The sequence below is a fragment of the Stegastes partitus genome, unplaced genomic scaffold (genome assembly GCF_000690725.1).
Source record: "Stegastes partitus isolate 25-593 unplaced genomic scaffold, Stegastes_partitus-1.0.2 Scaffold101, whole genome shotgun sequence".
Classification (NCBI taxonomy): Eukaryota; Metazoa; Chordata; class Actinopteri; family Pomacentridae; genus Stegastes; species Stegastes partitus.
The window spans coordinates 1-19,667 of record NW_007577832.1 but is presented as its reverse complement, the minus strand read 5'-3'; the positions used below and the strand labels follow the sequence as shown (position 1 = coordinate 19,667).

Sequence of the window (19,667 nt, the reverse complement as noted above, 5' to 3'; positions counted from 1 at the left end):
TATTATGACTTAATTTCCCTCTTTAGCAGATGAAGTTGTACGTTGTGTTTGGCTTCTTTTATTTTTTACTGGTTGTATGTATAGATTTTCTTCGTTTATGTCCTTATTTCTTTCTTTGAATCTGTTCTTGGCACTTTTGTAACTCTTGAAAGACAGCATCTAAATCTTTGTATGTCTTAATATGTATACGTGGCTGATAAAGTTAAATATTAGTAAGTAAAACTATTACACTGTGAACCTGCTTTTATGTCTTATCATCATGGCAAGATGCCCAAAGTTGAACTAGTGGTCCAACTCTGGCTCATGACACATATGCAGTGACATCCGAACTCTCTGTCATTCTCTGTGTGTCTCTCCTCCAGCAGACAGACAGCTGGACTCAGCCAGTCCTCGAACGTGGACCATGGAAGGGGGCTGGTCCATCCTGGGACGTGGTGTCAAGTAAGAGAGCGTTTCAGAGTTTCACAGTCACAGAGCTAAGTTTACCCCCCGCCGGAGAAGCACTGTTACGACTATCTGGGAGCCACTGCCAGCTCCTCGGCTAAGCTTGTCTGCCTGACTGACCTGACTTTTGCTCTTGGTTCACGCTAGTTCACAACTTATTTCTGAAGGTTTTTGGGGAAATTATTCATCATGCAGTCCTGCGCCAGGTGTGGGTTTGTGGTCTACCCAGCAGAGAAGATCAACTGCATCGACCAGGTAACACAGAGACTTTGGCTGTGGATTTGAAATTGTTGGTGGAATTATGTGGCATTCGTTTTATAGTAACGATCAGCATTAGTTACATGAGATTTATGATAAAAATAGATTTTAAAAAGTATTGATATCTTGCAACATTGAGGATATTCAAAGTATTTATCTGCATCAGACACATCCTCATGTCCTAACACCACTGGACTGTAGCATCTGCCAATAAGCTACCAAATAAAATGTGAAGAAACTGTATATTTTATCTTACTAAAGGTAAATGTGCTATAATAAGCATGTATTTGATATAAAACTAATTAGAAAACATACTTCCCCACCTAAATGTTACTGATATAACATACTTCACCACTTGCTGCTTTGTAATTACTGCGTTATAAAAGCGCATCTCTTCTTTAATACATCTTTGAAAAAAACCTGACACGCTAGACAGAAAAGAAGACGTGTACAGTTTAACAGTCACATAAAAGCTATATTTGAGTCAGTGGGTCCATTTGAGGGACCCCGCTGCTGTTATTCTGGGCATCTTAATAATTAGATGTGTCTGAAATTACCAGTTAAAGGTTTAAACATCTGTATCCTTCACATGATAAACTACATTTAATTCATGTTTCCTCAAAGCTTGGATGATGAAAACGTGTGATTCTTTAAAATCTTTTTGTTTTTTGTCAGAACTGGCACAAAGCCTGTTTTCACTGTGATGTCTGCAAGATGGTCCTCACCGCTAACAACTTTGTCAGCCACAAGAAGAGGCCATACTGCTCAGTGTAAGTAGATGGTATATTGATCCCATAAACTGATCAGAAATCAAAACAGAATAATTTCACAGCAACAGAATCCATTAACAGCGTCCCTATCAGCTATGACAGATAGTATTGTTAATATTACCAATTACACCCGTGGGTTTTATCACAACAGACAAATAAAACATCTGTTTGATAAAGCTCCGTTGTGATTCAGATATTGGTGCTTGAAAATTTCATCCCTTCAGGCACAATCCACGGAACAACACGTTCACGAGCGTCTACGAGACCCCCGTCAACATCAACGCAAAGAAGCAAAGCAAGGCGAGCAGTGAGGTAAGATGACATCATGTGCCAAAATAGAGCAACAACTCACAAAACAAAAAGGCTTCTTGTTGACTCAGTGAGCATTGTTGACAGGCCGACATAAGTCACTGTCTCTGCCATGAGTGATATGGTCATATATCACCGGTTTGGTATGGCTGGGTTTATTGTAGAAGCTGGTGTTAGCCACAGTCACTGCTGCTCGCATTTCAATTAAAGTTGTCACAAGCATACCAATATTATTCCTATTTAGTGATATAATTGTGTGTTAAAATCCCAAAATGTTGTTGGAAATGGACCACACAATCCATCGCAGTGATCATACACAACAATCTGACCCCCAAGCAGATCAGATGTATGTATTGCTGTCGGGTCATGAAGGTCCTTATGAGTGGAGTGGATAGAGGTGGACTGCTGCTCCGAGCCCCGCGGTTGACGGCAGCGGTTTGGAATGGAGAGTGTGGCTCAGGTTATTTCTGTTCCTCCGACAGAGGCGAGACACCCCCATCGCCTGGCCCGCTTTATGCTTCAGGGGGCTAAAATTACACATCAGGAAAAACAGCCTCACATCCCTTCCTCTCCTCTGCCTCGCCACCTGCCGCCGTCTGTCCCGAGTCTGTCTGCGTCTACGAGTTCATGCAATGCGCTTATATTAGCAGGAGGCTAGCAAGCTCATCGGCTACATCTGTAAACCGCTAGAGAGATATGGGAGTTAACATGCTGATATATGATCTCAGGGCTGACTTCAGATCTCAACCCCCGTCCCACTGAACTCTAAAAAAAAAAATCACGCTTTGAGTCTTCTTGTTTTTACTAGTTCCACTCTTTTTTTTTTGGAATTGGTGTTTAAAACTGAGCTCATGCTTAACATTTTGACAGAAAGTTGTGCTAATTTTTAACTCCTTTAGCAATGATGATCAAGAGAAGTCATCATTTCTGTCTCCTACCTCCTGCAGCACACCTGTTCTAATATTAATTTTAAACACATTCACAGTTAAAGGATGAGTGCTGCATTCTGGATCTTCCTTGGCAAGTCTTGCACACTAATATTATCCCTTCTTCATTAAGCGTTTGAGCTCAGGTTCTCCAGCAACGTAAGAATAGAGTGAACTTTGGCACTGCTGATCTGAAGTCAGGGATAGCAGTTCATTTTTTTTTTCAATTAAAAGCATCCAGTTCCAAAGCAGACGCTGTCAACACATGTCTAGAGTGTGCATGTGCAAATGTGTGCTGGCCTTGGCTTAATGCTTGTCGTCCGTGTGCACCTGTAGCTGAAGTATCGCGAAGATGGCGAACGCTTTATGTCCACCTTCCACTATGACATGAGAACCATGGAGCTGGAGAAGGCTCGACTAGCCAATCAGATGGCCAGCCAGGTGAGCTCCCGCTTTAGCAACTGGCCGTTACACCCAGTTAAAGGGAGTTCCAACCCAAAGTCTGACCATTAGCCTGAACACAGAACGTAGCCGACCTTTGCTGGTTTGCTCGTTCCTGGCAGACATCAAACAACAAGCTCATTGTATGTAGTTAATTCAGGGTTTGCTGCAAACATTGAATATTAAGATTCAATTTTACTGGATGTGAAACTCTTATATAAAGCTGTAGTGATCAGGGAAGAGAGTTGTCAGTATAAGATTCATAGATTTATTTGCACCTTCACTTCAGGTAAACCAGAAAACAACATAGCCAGGGATGGGAGGCTGGCTGATTTGTCTAAAACATCTTTCAAGGTGCAGAGTTCCCTCTCAAGAATGGTCTGAATTTATCAAGTTTGTCTCCCAACATCTAAACAGGCCTTTAAGTCTCAGTCCGAGTTCTCACAGCAGATGACCATGTATTCAGGGATGGTGACCAACCAGGAGATAGTGACGATGTCTCAGGCGCAGAAGACCATCAGTGACGTGAGTTATTTTTTTCTTCAAAGAACCTTCTCTCATTTCATTAAAGCAAAATGTTTTGGCTGGGGTGTAACTGTATATTCAAATAAATATAGTGGTTCTAATCCTAGTGGGGATTGTGTAAACTCTCTTGTATAAAAAGAAGGCGTAACTTAATCTTTAGCATCAGTATTGGGCAAATGAACTGAGTGATTCTGTTCTTCGCTGGCAGGTGAAATACACAGAAGAATATGAACAGTCAAAGGGAAAAGGCAGCTTCCCTGCAATGATCACACCAGGTTACCAAGCCGCGAAGAAAGCCAATACTTTGGCCAGTAGCGTAAGTGGATATGATTTGTTTGTTGAGTCAAAACTTTCATTATTCGGTTCTTTTGTTAACTGTTTTCCTTTTCTTTCCTTTTCTTCAGCTGGAATATAAAAAAGGCCACGAAGAGAGAGTTTCAAAGTACACCACGTTTGCTGACTCTCCAGAGGTGCTTCTAGCCAAGAAACAGGGACAAATCGTCAGCGATGTGAGCCTTTTGTTAATGAGTAAATGTGTTTTGCTTTACTTTACGTGCGCCTGAATCATTGTCTTTCTTCCTCCAGTATGCCTACACAGAAGAATACGAGCAGCAGAGAGGGAAAGGTAGCTTCCCTGCACACCTCACACCTGGATACCAAATGTCTAAAAAGGCCACTGAGCAGGCCAGTGATGTGAGTAGCAACAATAAAAAAAAAGCACAGATATGAATACAAACACTGATGCAGGGTCCCAATTGATAGTTTTTCTTTAAATGTTGCACCAGATAAAGTATCGTCAGATGTATGAACAGGAGATAAAGGGTAAAGCCAGCGCGGAGGCAGCAGTAGCTGAGGCGGTTCACGCCAGAGAAAACGCTGAGAACTTCAGCCAGGTGAGAAAACAACTCCTACTGTGGCATCAGTGAGCTTCAATGTAATAAAATCAGATAAAACACACAGGACATGCAATGAATATCTGCTGTTTAATGCTTGCTGTTGGCATTTCGTGGATGTCAAATTCAACTCACTATAACCACGATACAGTGTTTTATGAATCGTGTGCATATATTGTGACTTAGATAAGGGCTCTTCTGTTTACAGATCGCCTATACTGAGGAATACGAGCAGCAACGTGGCAAAGGAAGCTTCCCTGCCATGATCACACCCGGATATTATCTTGCAAAGAAGGCACAGGAAAACGCAAGTAATGTGAGTATAAACCTGAACGCAGCATGAATTTCATACAAGATCAAACTGTTAGGGAACTGTAAATATCTTTGACAAACACAAAAATCTGTAAAAAGAAAAAGAAAAAAAAAGCAGAAAATCTGATAGTGAGTTGTCAGAATTTTTTATATTTATTTTTATTTATTTATTTTACAAAACTGCAGAATTCTATCACCTTAAAAAAGACAGGAAATATCAATCATATTTTTGTTTGATTATTTATATATTTTTTTAAAAAATGATTTTTTATCTGGAAATTATTTACAGTTTTGGGATGTTTTTTAAAAATATTTAATTGTTTGTCTTTCTCTTACCATCAATATGTAAAGTAATACTTTTGAACAATTTAACTAAACAGGTAAAAGCTGTATAATAAAAAGCTTTTTAGCATGTTTTACATCCTTCATATTGATAGTTTTTCTTTTAAATAATGGCAAATATCTGTAAAATTGTATTTTTCTGATTGAAATACAGAAAAAAGTAATGTAATGTTATGGTTGAATGTTGTAAAGTTATAAATCAACATTTATTAAAATACAGATTTTTATTTTTTGCCATTCTATACATTTTTGGCCACTTTTTTGTTCAAGTTAGCAAATAAATTCATGCCTTTTTGTATGATTTTACAAATTATCTGTAATTTAATAAAAACATGGAAATGACAGTAAACTGAAAAAAAAGTGTAAAAAATAAGAAAAACAAGTCAATATTTTACAGTGTACTGTAGTTCCTTCATGAGATGAATAACATGAAGGTGCTGTTTCGTGTAGATGCTTGAAGGTTGGTCTGAACTTTTGCATGTTGTGCAGTTAAAACAGGAGCCTGCATCAGTTGTGCAACCATGTGACTGATTGTAAAGGCTGTCAAAACATTGCAGAGTGTAACGTATAAGCTTCATCCATCACCTGGCCTTGTCATCTCCGGGCAGAATAGACGAGGGACAACAATAAGGAACCTCCCTATGTCATCATTCTCTAAACTCGCCACCCTGACTGAATTAGACCTCCTGTGTGTGCCTCTAATCACCTGCTCTGCAGCAACACAACATGTTGTCCTCCTGCATTGTTGTCGCATTAAATCACCTTTCATGCCTCCGCAGCTAAAATACAAGAAGGACTTAAACAAGATGAAGGGCACGTCGCACTTCCATAGTCTGACCTCAGAGGATAATCTGGCTCTGAAGAACGCGCGTAAAATCAACAAGATTGTCAGCGAGGTGAGACGCACGAATCCATACTGTTGCAAAGCATCTTCGGTTTAATGTACTGCGTGTGTGTCTTCGTGTGTGTTCGTGTATGTTTAAGAGCTGGAAATATTGGCGCACTGTGTCAGTTTCCAGCAGACATGAAGCCACCCAACAGGCATTTTCAGGATCCCTGACATGCCTGTGTGGTGGGGTTACAGCTTACCTCCAAGGCCGCGGGACATCCCATCAAACTAATGTTACCTCACACAGGAACACAGTGCTTCACTCTGAAACGTCTATTCTGAGCCTCGGAAATATGACGTACAAATGTTAGCTACGAGCTTCTATTCTGATTTTTGCCTTATATACATACAAATACGGGGATATTTAATCTTTTTTTTTTTCTTTTTTCTGTGAATAATGTACCCGGTTGGTGACGTGGTGTCATTGTTAATCTCAGCAATGCGTATTTAAGCTTAAAGGTTTGTCTCGGTGACTGTTGAGTTACGATGGCGTGTCAGTGATGGTGACTGATTAGTAGCAGGCATTGTATATTTAGCACAAACTTGGAGGAATGGTCGACACCTTGGCGCCCCAAAGGATCATCTCTGACTGTCAAAAAACGGTGAGTCGAGATGAAAAGTGTTACAACTTACCTCCTTATTTTTGCATATTCACCAACAGGTGGAGTATAAGAAAGACCTGGAGAACACCAAAGGACACAGCATCAATTTCTGTGAGACGCCACAGTTTCAAAATGCCGCCAAGGTTGCCAAGTTCACCAGTGATGTGAGTCTTAAGACATTATCTTGTAAAAACTACACAGACACACAAACAGGCAGCATAATCTCCAACTTCTCACTTTTATTCTTACAATCTTATAACTACTGATGATAATGTGAAAACAATGTAAATGTAACATATTTATACAATGATATCAGTGCTTTTGTGACATTATATCAAAGTGATAGTATTGCTATATTAGACAGTCCTACAAATTTTTCTTTATCTTTTTCATATTTCTACAGAACAAGTATAAAGAGAAATACATCAGTGATATGAAAGGCCACTATGAGGACTCGGGTATCGATAAGAAGACCATGCACGCCATGAAAGCAAGGAAGCTGGCAAGTGATGTAAGTCATTGTTTTTTTTCACTTAACATTCTAAATCTGCAAAACAATAACAATACAAATTTTAAACATCTATTCTTCTTCACCAACTAAAACCCCTTAAAACCCACAGAAGTTGTAAATATTCTGTTCAAATGTCTTTTTAACGTATAGCTGAAAAAAACTGAAACTATAAACTGTGATATTAATAACTGCCTTGCTGCTGTGTAAGCGATATCACGGACACGCTGTTCTTGTGCCGCATATTTCAGATTGCTTATAAACAAGGCTGTGAACAGGAGCAGGGCGAATACAACTACCCAGCCACTATGACACCAGGTTACCAAAGCCAAAGGAAGCTGGACCCGCTGAAAGACGTACGTTCTTCCAGAAGCTATAAATGTTGTTTTAAAATTCTAGAAATAGTCAAATCAATACATGTGTGTCACCTAAATGCAAGTAAACAGCATTATAATGTAAAAACATGTGTGAATAAATGTATGTGACTGATTTGTAAAATTAAAATTGTTCCCTGCAGAAGAACTACAGGCAACACGTCGACCAGGTCAAGTACAAGGCGGTGACAGACACACCTGAGATCATTCTAGCCAAGAAAAATGCTCAGCTCGTCAGCAACGTAAGTAAACAACAGCACCAAGGACTGATAATGAGCACTTCTATTAAAACTCAGGACTTCTTGGCTACATGCTGCACTAATGAGCACTGACAGTAACACTGTGAACATTTGATCCATGTGTCCCTCAGTTAAACTACAAAGCAGACTATGAAAAGATGAAGCACCAGTACACTCTATCCCAAGACCTGCCCCAAATCCAAAACGCCAAAGCCAACGCTGCCTTGTATAGTGATGTAAGTTCACACTTTTCCCACCTCTGCACGTTTTCCTTCACACTGTGTGTATGCATGCACACGTCACTGCTTTTGTTCTTTAAATTATAATTTGATGATCCATTGTTGTGGCTCCAGATTAAATACAAAGAGGAGTGGGAGAAGAGTAAGTCTAAAGCGTGTGACATCGGCGTGGACGACCTGAGCGTCAGAGCGGCCAAAGCTTCCCGAGACCTCGCGAGTGACGTAAATAAACACACGATCTGGCTGGGTTGACTTCTGAGCTAAAACCTAAGTGGGTTTAATCAGATGTAATGGCTGGCAAAGGAAATTAAGTCACATGTTTTTCAGATTAAATACAAAGAGAGCTACTTGAAGAACAAGGAGAAGGCAGTGGGAGTCAACATGAGCGACTCCAAGACTCTGCACTCGCTTCAGGTGGCCAAGATGAGCAGTGATGTGAGTAGAAACACCTTAAATCAGTCATTATAGGAATTAAAATTACACATGGGCTGCAAGGTGGAGCGGTGGTTAGCGTTGTTGCCTCACCAGTTTGCATCCCGGTGAGGACACCCGGGATCTTTCTGTGTGGAGTTTGCATGTTCTCCCCGTGCAGCGTGGATTCTCTCCAGGTTCTCCGGCTTCCTCCCACACAGTCCAAAAACATGCTGAGGCTAATTGGTGATTCTAAATTGTCCGTAGATGTGAATGTGAGTGTGCTTGGTTGTCTGTCTCTAAGTGTAGCCCTGTGATAGACTGGTTACCTGTCCAGACTCCAGCCCCCCCGCGACCCTAGTGAGGATTCAGCGGTGTATTGATAATGGATGGATGGAAAATTATACATACTTATACATGTTAATGCCTCCACTTCAGATTGAGTACAAGAAGGGCTCCAAGGAGAGCCAGGCCCAGTACAGCCTTCCTAAGGACATGATCAACCTGAGTCACGCCAAGAAGGCTCAGGCGCTCGCCAGTGACCTGGAGTATCGCACCAAGCTCCACGACTACACCGTCATGCCCGATGACATCAAGGTCCAGCAGGCCAAAAAGGCTTACTCCCTGCAGAGCGAGGTGAGAGGATTTAGTTTCAGTGTACAGAGTGGAGGGTTTAGTTTTTATCAGAACAGAAAAGGCTGTTTCAGAGGTCGTTGACCCTTTTTGCCCTCTGCTCCACAGAACCAGTACCGCTCTGACCTGAACTGGATGAAAGGAGTGGGCTGGGAGACCGAAGGCTGCCTCAACATCGCTCAGGCCAAGAAAGCCGGAGAGCTGCTCAGTGATGTCAGTGCAAATTTTTTGCTTGTGTGTACGTATGTTACTTGAACTTTGCACCGTTTTAGGCTCACCGTTTGTCTGCTTTTGCTTTTCTCTCAGACCAAATACCGCCAGAAGGCCGACAGCATCAAGTTCACCCAGGTGGCCGACGATCTCTCCATCAAACACGCCAAGAAAAGTCAGGAGCTGCAGAGCGACGTAAGGTCTCCACTTTAAAGCTGTAATTGTGTACATTTCCTTATGGCGCACTTCTCATGATGTGCGTCCTTCGGATTTTTCCAGCTGGCGTACAAAGCAGACACGGAGCAGATCATCCATCAGTACACCATGACCAAGGATGAGCCTCTGTTCAGACAAGCGAAGGCCAACGCCGACCTGCTCAGTGGGGTAAGATCACCAATCGAGCAACGAGAGTGATATAGAATATAAGAGAACTGTAAGTTTGTTAATTATATAGTTTGTTGTAAATGTCCCTTATGCTTTTATTGGTTTTGTTGGATCTATCAGAGCAGGACCACCTGTCTAATTCTGATTAGCATTAGTCCAGACAGTTTTCAAATTCCTCCAGTGTTGCATGTGAGCAGAGTTGCTTTACACTAAGTAGATCAAGTTTTTACACTGCAGCTTATGTCGTCTTAAACTGCCTAACTATTAATTAGACTGACACTGAATTTTCCTGCTAGGAGATTACAGTAAGGTCTTTTCTTATATCATTGCACCTAAACTAATGTGATGCTTCCATTCATTTATATCCAACCATAGACTGTATAAAAGATGGACGTAGCAACCGGCCCTGAAAAATGAAGCCAACCCGGACGTGTCAAAAACCTGCAATATCACTACGTCCGCTAGTCCTGGCTCCAAAAAGCCCTGGCTCCCATAGACTTGAATTGGAAAAGAAGTGATCACAGATCACCAAATACCGCATTTCTCCAGCTCAGGATTTTTTTAAAATTAGTTTTCATGGTCAAGTCCAGAGATCAGGTGGCCAATCTGAAACTAAATCAATACTGAATTTTTTTTAAAAATCGTCAACATTTTGCGGGGCAAGGGGCGTGGCTGGCTTGATTGACAGTCGGCAGCGACCATACAGACGAAGCGAGCAGAAGGCGGTAAATGTGGGCGGGCAGAGAGGGCCCGCCTCTCAATCCGTCTGACCAATCGCTGCTCCTATGGCTCCGCCCCCCTCCGACGATTTTTGCGTCACTGGCTCCAAAAATCCAAGATGTCAACCAGGAAGTAGCAAAACCCTGGCTTCATTTTCTCAGTGCAGAAACCAACGGGTGACGGCACGGTCGCTACGTCCATCTTTTATACAGTCTATGTATCCAACAGTGATATATGATGACAGTTAAACCCCAGCAGCTGCCTCAGTGAAGCATTTCATCCACTTCCGACACCGTGACCCGACTGCTGGTTCAACATGCTGCTGTTTTCATAAACAGTTTAAACCAATTTCAAACCTTCAGCTCAGCTTGTTTAGTGTTCCCACAAAATAAAGTTAATCAACTGAGGATTTAGTGCACTAATTCAAAAATAGGAAAACTAGATTAAAATCAGCCACATCCTCAATGACGTGATGCACTTTATCTGTTCAGAAGTTTAGACCCACACAGTGTTTAGCAGAGAGAGGTCATTCATCCTCACTTTGCCTTGCATGTGGCCAAAAGGTAAATTAAATCTGGTAATTTAAGAGCTACAGCTACAACTTTATGATTGTGTTTAGAAAACTTTGCCTCATATCGACACAGCACTAGATAAAAATCCATATAAAAGGCCTTTATTCTAAATATAGTTTAGGTTAGAGGAAGGAGTTTCTGATGAAGTTTCAGGAAAATATGTCCATAAGATGAATAGCAGCTCTTATAAAACTTTTAAAGGCTGAAGATAATTTTTTTAAATGCTCATTTTCACATTTCTCTCTTTATGCCATTGTCACATTTTGCTGCTTTTGTACCGAATTACAGCAGAAATGCCTTTGAAAACTGTCTGCTGCAGCAGGTTTTCCTGATGAAGAAGATTTGCTCTAAATGAGATTTCTGGTTGTTTGTTTGTTGTTGCAGAAAGTGTACAAGAGCAACTGGGAGAAGCAGAGGGAGAAGGGCTTTGAGCTTTGTTTGGATTCCCTTTCCATACTGACAGCGAAAGCCAAGAGAGACCTGGCCAGCGATGTGAGTTGTTTTGGGGGGGGAAACTGTTTGCATAAGTTGGTTTAAAGAGAAAACCTTCAGATTTTTCCAAAGTGCAGTAAAGTTTTTTAATTATAACAGTTTAATTTTGTCTTAATATTTGCAGTTCGGTGCATTCCTGAAGGAACATACGAGACATTTCTGAGCTTGGATTTGACCTCACATACCAATCATTTCTTGTTCTCTTGCAGGTCAAATACAGGGAGAAGTACGAGAAAAACAAAGGCAAGGTGATCGGCATCAAGTCCGTCAGTGAAGACTCCCAGATGGCTCATTCTGCTCTGGCCACCAAGCTACAGAGTGACCTCCAGTACAAGAAGGACTACGAGGACACGAAAACCAAATACAGGTGAGGCTCCTGACCTCAAGCTGGCCTTTTTAATCTATGTTTTCTAGATCCAGATTCATTTTACAGCACAGATGAGACGTCAAGTAAAGAAAATTAACTCTGGCTTCAAGGTTTCACTCATGCCCTTACATTATCTTCTTCGGTTAATTGGTAACATGACGTAAAATTAATTTAGCTTAATGTATCGGCAATCAGAGAGATCATTTAACTTCAGTTTTCTGCCGCTGCTGTAAGTGTGCTTCACCTCTGGCAAATTAAGTGCACATGTTCAAGGGCTCTGTAATTTCTAAAAGAGGTAAAAGACCAAAAAAATTACATTAAATTATGATTCAATTATGGCTAATAACCTGCTTTACTTCCATGCCAGCAGTACTTTGGCGGGAAAGAATTATGTTTTTTATGAACATCTCATTTCAAAAGGTCACACATGCCCTGACATAGAGATCATAAACAGTCTTTTGCTGAACTGAAACACGACACAGGCCAGCACCCTGATTCAAAAACAGCCCTGTAGTGTCTTTCTTTTTAAGCGGGACTGACCCCAATAACTAAAGGGCAACGATTCAGTGTATTACTGTGAAATCTGCCCTTGAATCTTGTGTCATTTTAGAACAGAACGCCTCATTCACTGTATGAAATGAATCTCGTCCGCAGCGTTTCTCTGGATATGATGAACATCAGCCATGCCAAGAAGGCACAAGATCTGGCAACCGAGACCAACTACAGGACCTTCCTCCATGAATACACCACTCTACCGACTGACATGAACGTCGCCTGGGCTAAGAAGGCCTACGGGCTACAGAGCGACGTACGTCTCTTTTCTTTTCTTGTTTTATACAAAGGTAACCCCAATCCTGTAGAATTTAAAATTGAATTTGTATGTCTCTCTTCAGAAACAGTACAGGTCGGATCTGAACTGGATGAAGGGCGTCGGCTGGGAAGCCTCAAAATCTCTGGATGTCCAGCAGGCGAAGAAAGCCGGAGAACTGGTCAGCGAGGTAATGACCAAAACTCTGTGACCCAGAATGTATTGCTGAAACCGCTGCAACAGCAAACTCAAAGCCTTTCAGTTCTTGACCTTCATTAACATTGTCCTCATTATGCTGGTATATCAACTGTAATTTAAACCAGCTATCATACAGGGTTTAACCACTCTTAAGTCCTATTAATATCTATAGGAAGTATGTAGGTGAATTAGCGCGGAGGCCATGGGAAAGTGATAAGCATGATTGCGTAACATGTGACTGGAAGACACATAACTAGGTTTACAGCTTAGGTCAGAATGTATTTAAAGAGCTGCGGACCATTTCTGTTCCCCCGAAACTGGGTTAAGTATGTGGACTATACCATCGTAGAACAAGAGAGCCGACTGATTACAGTAACTGTTACATATCGAAGAGATTCAGCTGCACAAACTAGAGCTCCGTCTTTCCTTGTTCGTTTTGGTTTTCCAGCTCGTTTGGTTTGTGCTGCGGCTTGTTTGTTACATTTAAATAATACATTAAATGCAAAGGAAAGTGATTGACTTGTGCTATTAGTTCAATCCAAAAGGGAAAAGTGTGAAGCTTCATTGATGCCAAGTTGTCTAAAAGCATCTTGAATCTTTTTAAGCACACAACAAGATAAATACAAAATATATAGAGCTGAAATTTGAACTGTTTATGAACTTTGGTAACTACATCAACACTTAAGAGGACAAAAGTCAGACATCAACGAATCAAAACGTGTTTCTGTTTCCGTCATATAATAATATCCAATCTAGCAAAACCAACATTGACATTTACAGTAGAGGTAGTAAGGAAATATAGGAGGGATAACATGGGAATGACATGCAAAGAAATGTCTAACCCTCTGGGAGTCAAATCGGAGAAACTTTGCCCCATGTGTCCTCACCACGCGGCTACTGGGTCACCCCCTCGTATACATATTTTAAAGTGAAGACCTGCAAATGGTACATACAAGTCTTAGGTGTGCAGACTGGAAGCACCAAACTCTATTCATAACCTCATCATAAGCAGCCACTTATTTAAAGGGTCACTCCGGTCAGGGCCACCAACATAAGAACATGTAACACAAATAGAACGCAGCACAGAGCTCCATCTGAGCTGGCTTTTATCTATTTATGTAGAGGTATCATTTACTGCATGCTGCCATCTAACAAACACATTTCAAATCTGATCAGCTTCCTTTTAAAAAAAAAATTATTCCAAGCAGTTTGTTTGTTAGATGTGATTTTATTGTGCCCTCTGCTGGTCCTTAAGTGTACATGTGCTTCGTCTGATTGTTCCACTCTAATGGTCCTTTCTATTTTTTTTTTTCTAGAAAAAGTACCGCCAGGATGTGAGCGCTCTGAAGTTCACCAGTGTCGAGGACACTCCAGAGATGATGCAGGCCAAGCAAAGCAACAAGCTGGCGATTGATGTAAGTTGAGCTGCCATTTGTACTTGAAAAGCTACAGTATGCAGCTTAATGCAGTTCATCTGAGGCAGAGGCGTATCTGTGTAACTTTAAATAAACATGATTAATTCATTTTACCCCAGCTTGCTTAGGTATACCTGTGATATTCATTTTTTATTGGCTAAACCCACGCAGCACTTCTAACCACAAAACAAGTACAGAAAAGTGTCATGGTGCCTTGTGTTTACTGGGTTTCTGAGGTGTCTGATCAGTATTTCTGTGCTTTGTCCTACACAGAGGTTGTACAGGGAGAAGGGTGAAAACATGAAACACAACTACACACTGAGCGGAGAGCTGCCGGAGATGGTGCAGGCCAAGCTCAATGCCATGAACCTCAGTGAGGTAAAACCTGCAAGAACTCACACATAGACACATTAAATATATTAAAGCAGCTAATCAGCATGTCCAGTCTTTAAGTGAGGTTTTCCACTGAGTTTCTACATCGGCTGTGTACATTTTCAGAGCCGGTACAAGGAATCTTGGACTAAGATACGTGATGGCGGCTACGAGCTGCGTCTGGATGCCATTCCCTTCCAGTCCGCTAAAGCATCTGCAGAGATCCTGAGCGATGTGAGATTCTATTCAATCACTTTAACTTGACTTCAAAATGTTGCAGTAACACAAAAAATAGCATTTAAACTTCCCAGCACAGCTCTCTACAACATCTATGATAGTGTTAATAGCAAACCGCTTTAGTTTGTTGGTGAATTAACTATTCAGCACACTGAGAGCGAGAACATACATACAACACACATCCTGCTTTACTTAGTTGGTGTTACCTTGTTTCATTTCAGCAAAAATACAAAGAAGAATTCGAGAAGACTAAAGGGAAGATGATCGGACTGAAGGGGCTGCAGGATGATTTGAACATCTCTCACTCGGTCCACGCCAGCAAGCTACAGAGTGATGTGAGCGCTTCCTCATCGTAGTGGCGAAAAACAATGAGATTAAGTATTTGCAAATTCTGGTCTACATTCTCTCATTCATTTGCCACACTCCAGATTAAGTACAAGCAGAAGTCTGCCAAGGAGATGTCAAAGTTCCACCTCCCCATGGACATGATGGAGGTCGCTCACGCTAAGAAGGCTCAGTTGCTGGTCAGCGATCAGGACTACAGACTGTCCCTGCATCAGTACACCTCCCTGCCTGACGACATGAAGCTGCAGGCCGCCAAGAGAGCATACGCTCTGCAGAGCGATGTGAGAGCGACAGTACACAGCTGCAGACCGATTCTTTTATATCTGTATTTGTCTACATTTTCTAATTCCTCTGCCCAAAAAAATGAAAAAAAGAGACGTAATATGCAATTTACAAGTTTTTGCAAGTATCAAATTACCAGGACAATACATGCAACATGTGCTTCGACTGTTTTTGTCTGTAAAAACAAAAACTAGTTGTTTTATTTAAATGTCTGATCGTACTAATTTACAGGATATCAGTGTCAGTCATGTAGGCTAAACAGCTAAAAAAAAATTAGCAGAAAATTGTCAGAGAAACGTTTTAGGAAAAAAATCTACTCCATCTGGATGTTTGAAAGTAATTTTTTAATGATTACATGTTGTTTTGTTCCCTCAACAGAGAGAGTATCGCTCTGACCTGAACTACCTTCGTGGTGCCGCCTGGATCGCCACTGGAGCTCTGCAGATCGAAGGTTCCAAGAGAGCCACAGACCTCATCAGTGATGTAAGATATCTTCTCTGCTTTTAATCACTTCTTATTTTTCCTTTTTTAAAAAATCAGTTTTACTGGTTATACAGCATCGTAAATACATATACTGTAGGTCCAGGTCTTTGTTTTCCAGTCTACATAGTGTATGATTTTGAAAATCTTACGTGTTGGTGCTTGATTTTGAAATAACACTAACCTGATTTATCTTGAAATCTACACAAACCCCACAAAAAACTAACCTTGAAATTGTTTCTGCTGCAGAAAAAGTACCGTCAGCAGCCGTACAAGTTCAAACACACCTCTGTTGCCGACTCGCCAGACATCATCCACGCCAAAATGAGTGGACAGATCACAAACGAAGTGAGACAAGGAGCTTGTTTTATTTCATTTTTGAGCAAGCTTGCTTCAGATTTTCTATTCTGTTGTTTGTGATTTGCTTGATTAAGTTGCACAGTCAGTTATATCATGACCCACATGAAACTGAGTCCCTCTTCTCTCTCCCAGCGTCTGTACAAAGAGAAAGGAGTGAACGACCAACACAACTACACCATCACAACTGAGAGACCAGAGATTACACAAGCAAAGATCAACGCAGCCAATTTGAGCGAGGTACTGTTGCATGCTGTTACCATATGTAAACATTTTTGGTATTTTCTGTGCGTTATGTTAAGTTTAATGTTAATTTTTTCTTCTGCTGCAGATAAAGTACAAAGAGTCCTGGCACACTTTGAGAGCTCAGGGCTACAAACTCACCATGCAGGACATCCCCTTCCAGGCTGCCAAGAGCTCCACGGGCATCGCCAGTGACGTAAGCTCATGCTAGCCTAAAAACAAAGACGACTGCATGATCTGGCAAAGTGAAAAATAACAGAAATCTAGTATAGATTGAAATTTGTCAAGAGTATCCACCTAAAGAGAGACCACATGCATAAACTAAATGCATGTAATCTGACCCTGAAAGTGGCAAAATGTGAATTTCTTGCAGGGTATTGTACTGAATTAATAATAATGTACAGATGCAGCATGTTTAGGATTGATCACGCTGCGTTTTAACTTTAAAATGCAGAACCTAACCTGTGTCTCCGCAGTACATGTACAAACACAACCACCTGCTGGAAAAGGGGAAACACATCGGAGTCAAAAGCGTCCTGGACGACCCGCGTCTCCTGCACTGCCTGCAGGCCGGTCGGCTGGCCAGCGATCAGGAGTACCGCAGGGACGCGCTGACGACCAGCGGGCAGTACCACCTCACCCCGGACATGATTCATCTGGTGGCGGCTAAGAACGCCCAGGCCCTGGCCAGCGATCAGGACTACAGGAAGAAGCTGCATGAGTACACAGTGCTGCCAGATGACATGAAGGTCAAGTGGGCCAAAAAGGCTTACAACCTGCAGAGCGAGGTGAGAGGAGAGGATGAGGGAGGGGGGAGAATGGACATTATGAAGCAATTTGTCTGACCTATTTTATCATGTTATGTCTAGAAACTCTACAAATCAGACCTCAATTACATGAAGGGAGTGGCCTGGGATGGGGTGGGTGCACCTCAGCTGGAGTCTGCCAAGAAGGCCGGAGAACTTTTAAGTGATGTGAGTATATGTGGACAAAGTTAGATGTAATACGTCCACTTTTAGTATGATTGAAACAAGTATAATCTGTAATAAAAATGATTTTTTAAAAAATATATCTCATCTATGTGGTCACTGTTCAATAATACTTAAGGTTCAATTTTAAACCATTTAACTGTGAAGGATGAAATTCTTGTTATTTACTATTTTGTTAGGCTAAACTTTGTCAAATTAAAATCACACATCATACTGTAATAACTTCATAATATACCCTCCTAGAGTAAGTTTTTAGTTAAACCTCAAGGTTATGTAATGGATCACATATGTAGCTGGTTTCTGCATTTACACAATAACAATTCATGATCCATGTCTGTTTAATTTAACTTTAAACGAGGCCTATTTTAACAGCGTCCCAGGTTTTTGCCTTTAAGTGTATGTGGTCTTCCTTTGTACAGAAAAAGTACCGCCAGCTGCCAGACAGCCTGAGGTTCACCTCGGTGGCGGACTCTCCTGATATCATCCACGCTAAGACGAGCTATCAGCAGTGCAGTGAGGTAGGATGAAGAAAGAAATGTGCTTCAGAAATAATCCAAAGTCTTAATCCTCTGTAAGAAATCAGAGATGTTAATACTGATGCCCCTTTTTGTGTTTATTGTCTGCTGCAGAGGCTGTACAAGTCTGGAAGGAATGATGACATGCATAAATACACCTTGCACTCGGATGATCCAGACTTCATCAGAGCCAAGATGAACGCCCAGCAGATCAGTGACGTAAGGCACATGTCGGATTGAGCAAAACAGAAGCACACCATTGAAAATCCTGTTGGAAAGATGCCAGTTTCTCTTTATAATATTTTCATATTCCAAACTATTTTCCTATGTAGAAAGTTTACAAGGCGTCTGGAGAGCAGGTGAAGACATCGGGCCACGACCTGAGGCTGGATGCTATTCCCTTCCAAACTGCTAAGGCCTCCAGAGAAATAGCCAGCGATGTGAGTCCATGTGATGGTTCAGTTGGTGCATATGAGCACATTTCCCACTAAATTGTGTCTCTGAATGTCCTCTTTTTCATTGCAATACAACATTACTTATGTATATTTTGGATGTAGCATAGTTTGCATAGCAAGCAGTGGCATGTAACTTTAACCTATTATTATTTTAAAGTCTGACCAACTTCCGCCAAGGTTTTAAAAACTGACTGTCTCCCACCATCAGTTCCGCTACAAGGAGTCCCATGTGAAGGAGAAGGGCCAGCAGGTGGGGCTGCGCTGTGTGGAGGACGACCCCAAGATGGTGCACTCTCTGGCGGCCAGCAAACTCCAGAGCAACCTGGAGTACAAACGCCAGTCCAAGGAGGACCGTGCCCACTACAAAATCCACGCTGACCAGCCCGAGTTCCTGCAGGCCAAAAAGAGCCAGGCTCAGGCCAGCGACCTCACCTACCGACGCAAGCTCCACGACTACACCTGTGACCCCGAGCAGCTCAACGTCAAGCACGCCAAGCAGGCCTACAAGCTGCAGAGCGACGTGAGTCGTGGTGCACGTACAGAAAGCTGATGAATGAGTCGGTGGAAGGTGCTTTGCTGTAGCCATTATCATTCACATATATTCATTTTAGAATGTTTGGGACATAGAATAATTCTTTAAGACATTTTGAGGAGAAACATTACTCTAAGGTGCCAAAAAGTCTTGGTGGCAAATGCTTTAGGTGGCAATATGATTCATTTAAATGTCGTTGGTAATATACACCACTAAATAACAACAAATTGACCTGAGTTGGTAAAGGTTAGGTTGTTCCTGTTGATGTACTGATGCACTTCCAGAGGGCCCATGTATTTGAATACAGTGTGATGACTTGTATGACAAAAGGGTCGCTCTTGCGGACAAAAACACGGAATTATCCCCCAACTTTTCAGTTCTCTTCACTTCTGTGGATCATTTTAGCATCTTTCAACTCATTAGGGTCCGAGCACACCAGTGCAAGGACCCTATTGTAACCGTTGTGATTATTATTATCATTATTATTATTATTTATTATTTATTAGGGTCCGAGCACCCAAAAGGGTGCGAAGACCCTATTGGAACTGCTCGGATTATTATTATTATTCGTGCCAAAGA

At 41.6% G+C, this 19,667-nt stretch overlaps 1 protein-coding gene across 1 annotated transcript; it reads left to right on the top strand.

Moving 5' to 3' along the window:
• Positions 1-469: 469 nt before the first annotated feature.
• Positions 470-19,106, top strand: nrap (nebulin-related anchoring protein). The gene is made up of 41 exons (XM_008277590.1): positions 470-699; positions 1,378-1,472; positions 1,697-1,784; positions 3,044-3,148; positions 3,566-3,673; positions 3,882-3,989; positions 4,078-4,182; positions 4,259-4,366; positions 4,459-4,566; positions 4,775-4,882; positions 6,000-6,116; positions 6,771-6,875; positions 7,115-7,222; positions 7,471-7,575; positions 7,737-7,835; positions 7,964-8,068; positions 8,186-8,293; positions 8,399-8,506; positions 8,921-9,118; positions 9,224-9,328; positions 9,422-9,520; positions 9,605-9,709; positions 11,386-11,493; positions 11,703-11,860; positions 12,515-12,668; positions 12,754-12,858; positions 14,183-14,281; positions 14,555-14,659; positions 14,780-14,887; positions 15,112-15,225; positions 15,319-15,516; positions 15,896-16,000; positions 16,247-16,345; positions 16,490-16,594; positions 16,686-16,793; positions 17,074-17,385; positions 17,467-17,571; positions 18,006-18,104; positions 18,216-18,320; positions 18,434-18,541; positions 18,765-19,106. The coding sequence occupies exons 1-41, from the start codon at positions 634-636 to the stop codon at positions 19,104-19,106; spliced, it is 4,998 nt and encodes a 1,665-aa protein (XP_008275812.1). The 5' UTR covers positions 470-633.
• Positions 19,107-19,667: the final 561 nt, after the last annotated feature.

Bases quoted from the DNA above. Each gene is read 5' to 3' on its own strand.
- nrap (XM_008277590.1), top strand. From the start codon at position 634: ATGCAGTCCTGCGCCAGGTGTGGGTTTGTGGTCTACCCAGCAGAGAAG. The intron at 4,367-4,458 runs GTGAGTAGCAAC...ATGTTGCACCAG, and splicing joins CCACTGAGCAGGCCAGTGAT to ATAAAGTATCGTCAGATGTA. The intron at 11,861-12,514 runs GTGAGGCTCCTG...TCTCGTCCGCAG, and splicing joins GACACGAAAACCAAATACAG to CGTTTCTCTGGATATGATGA.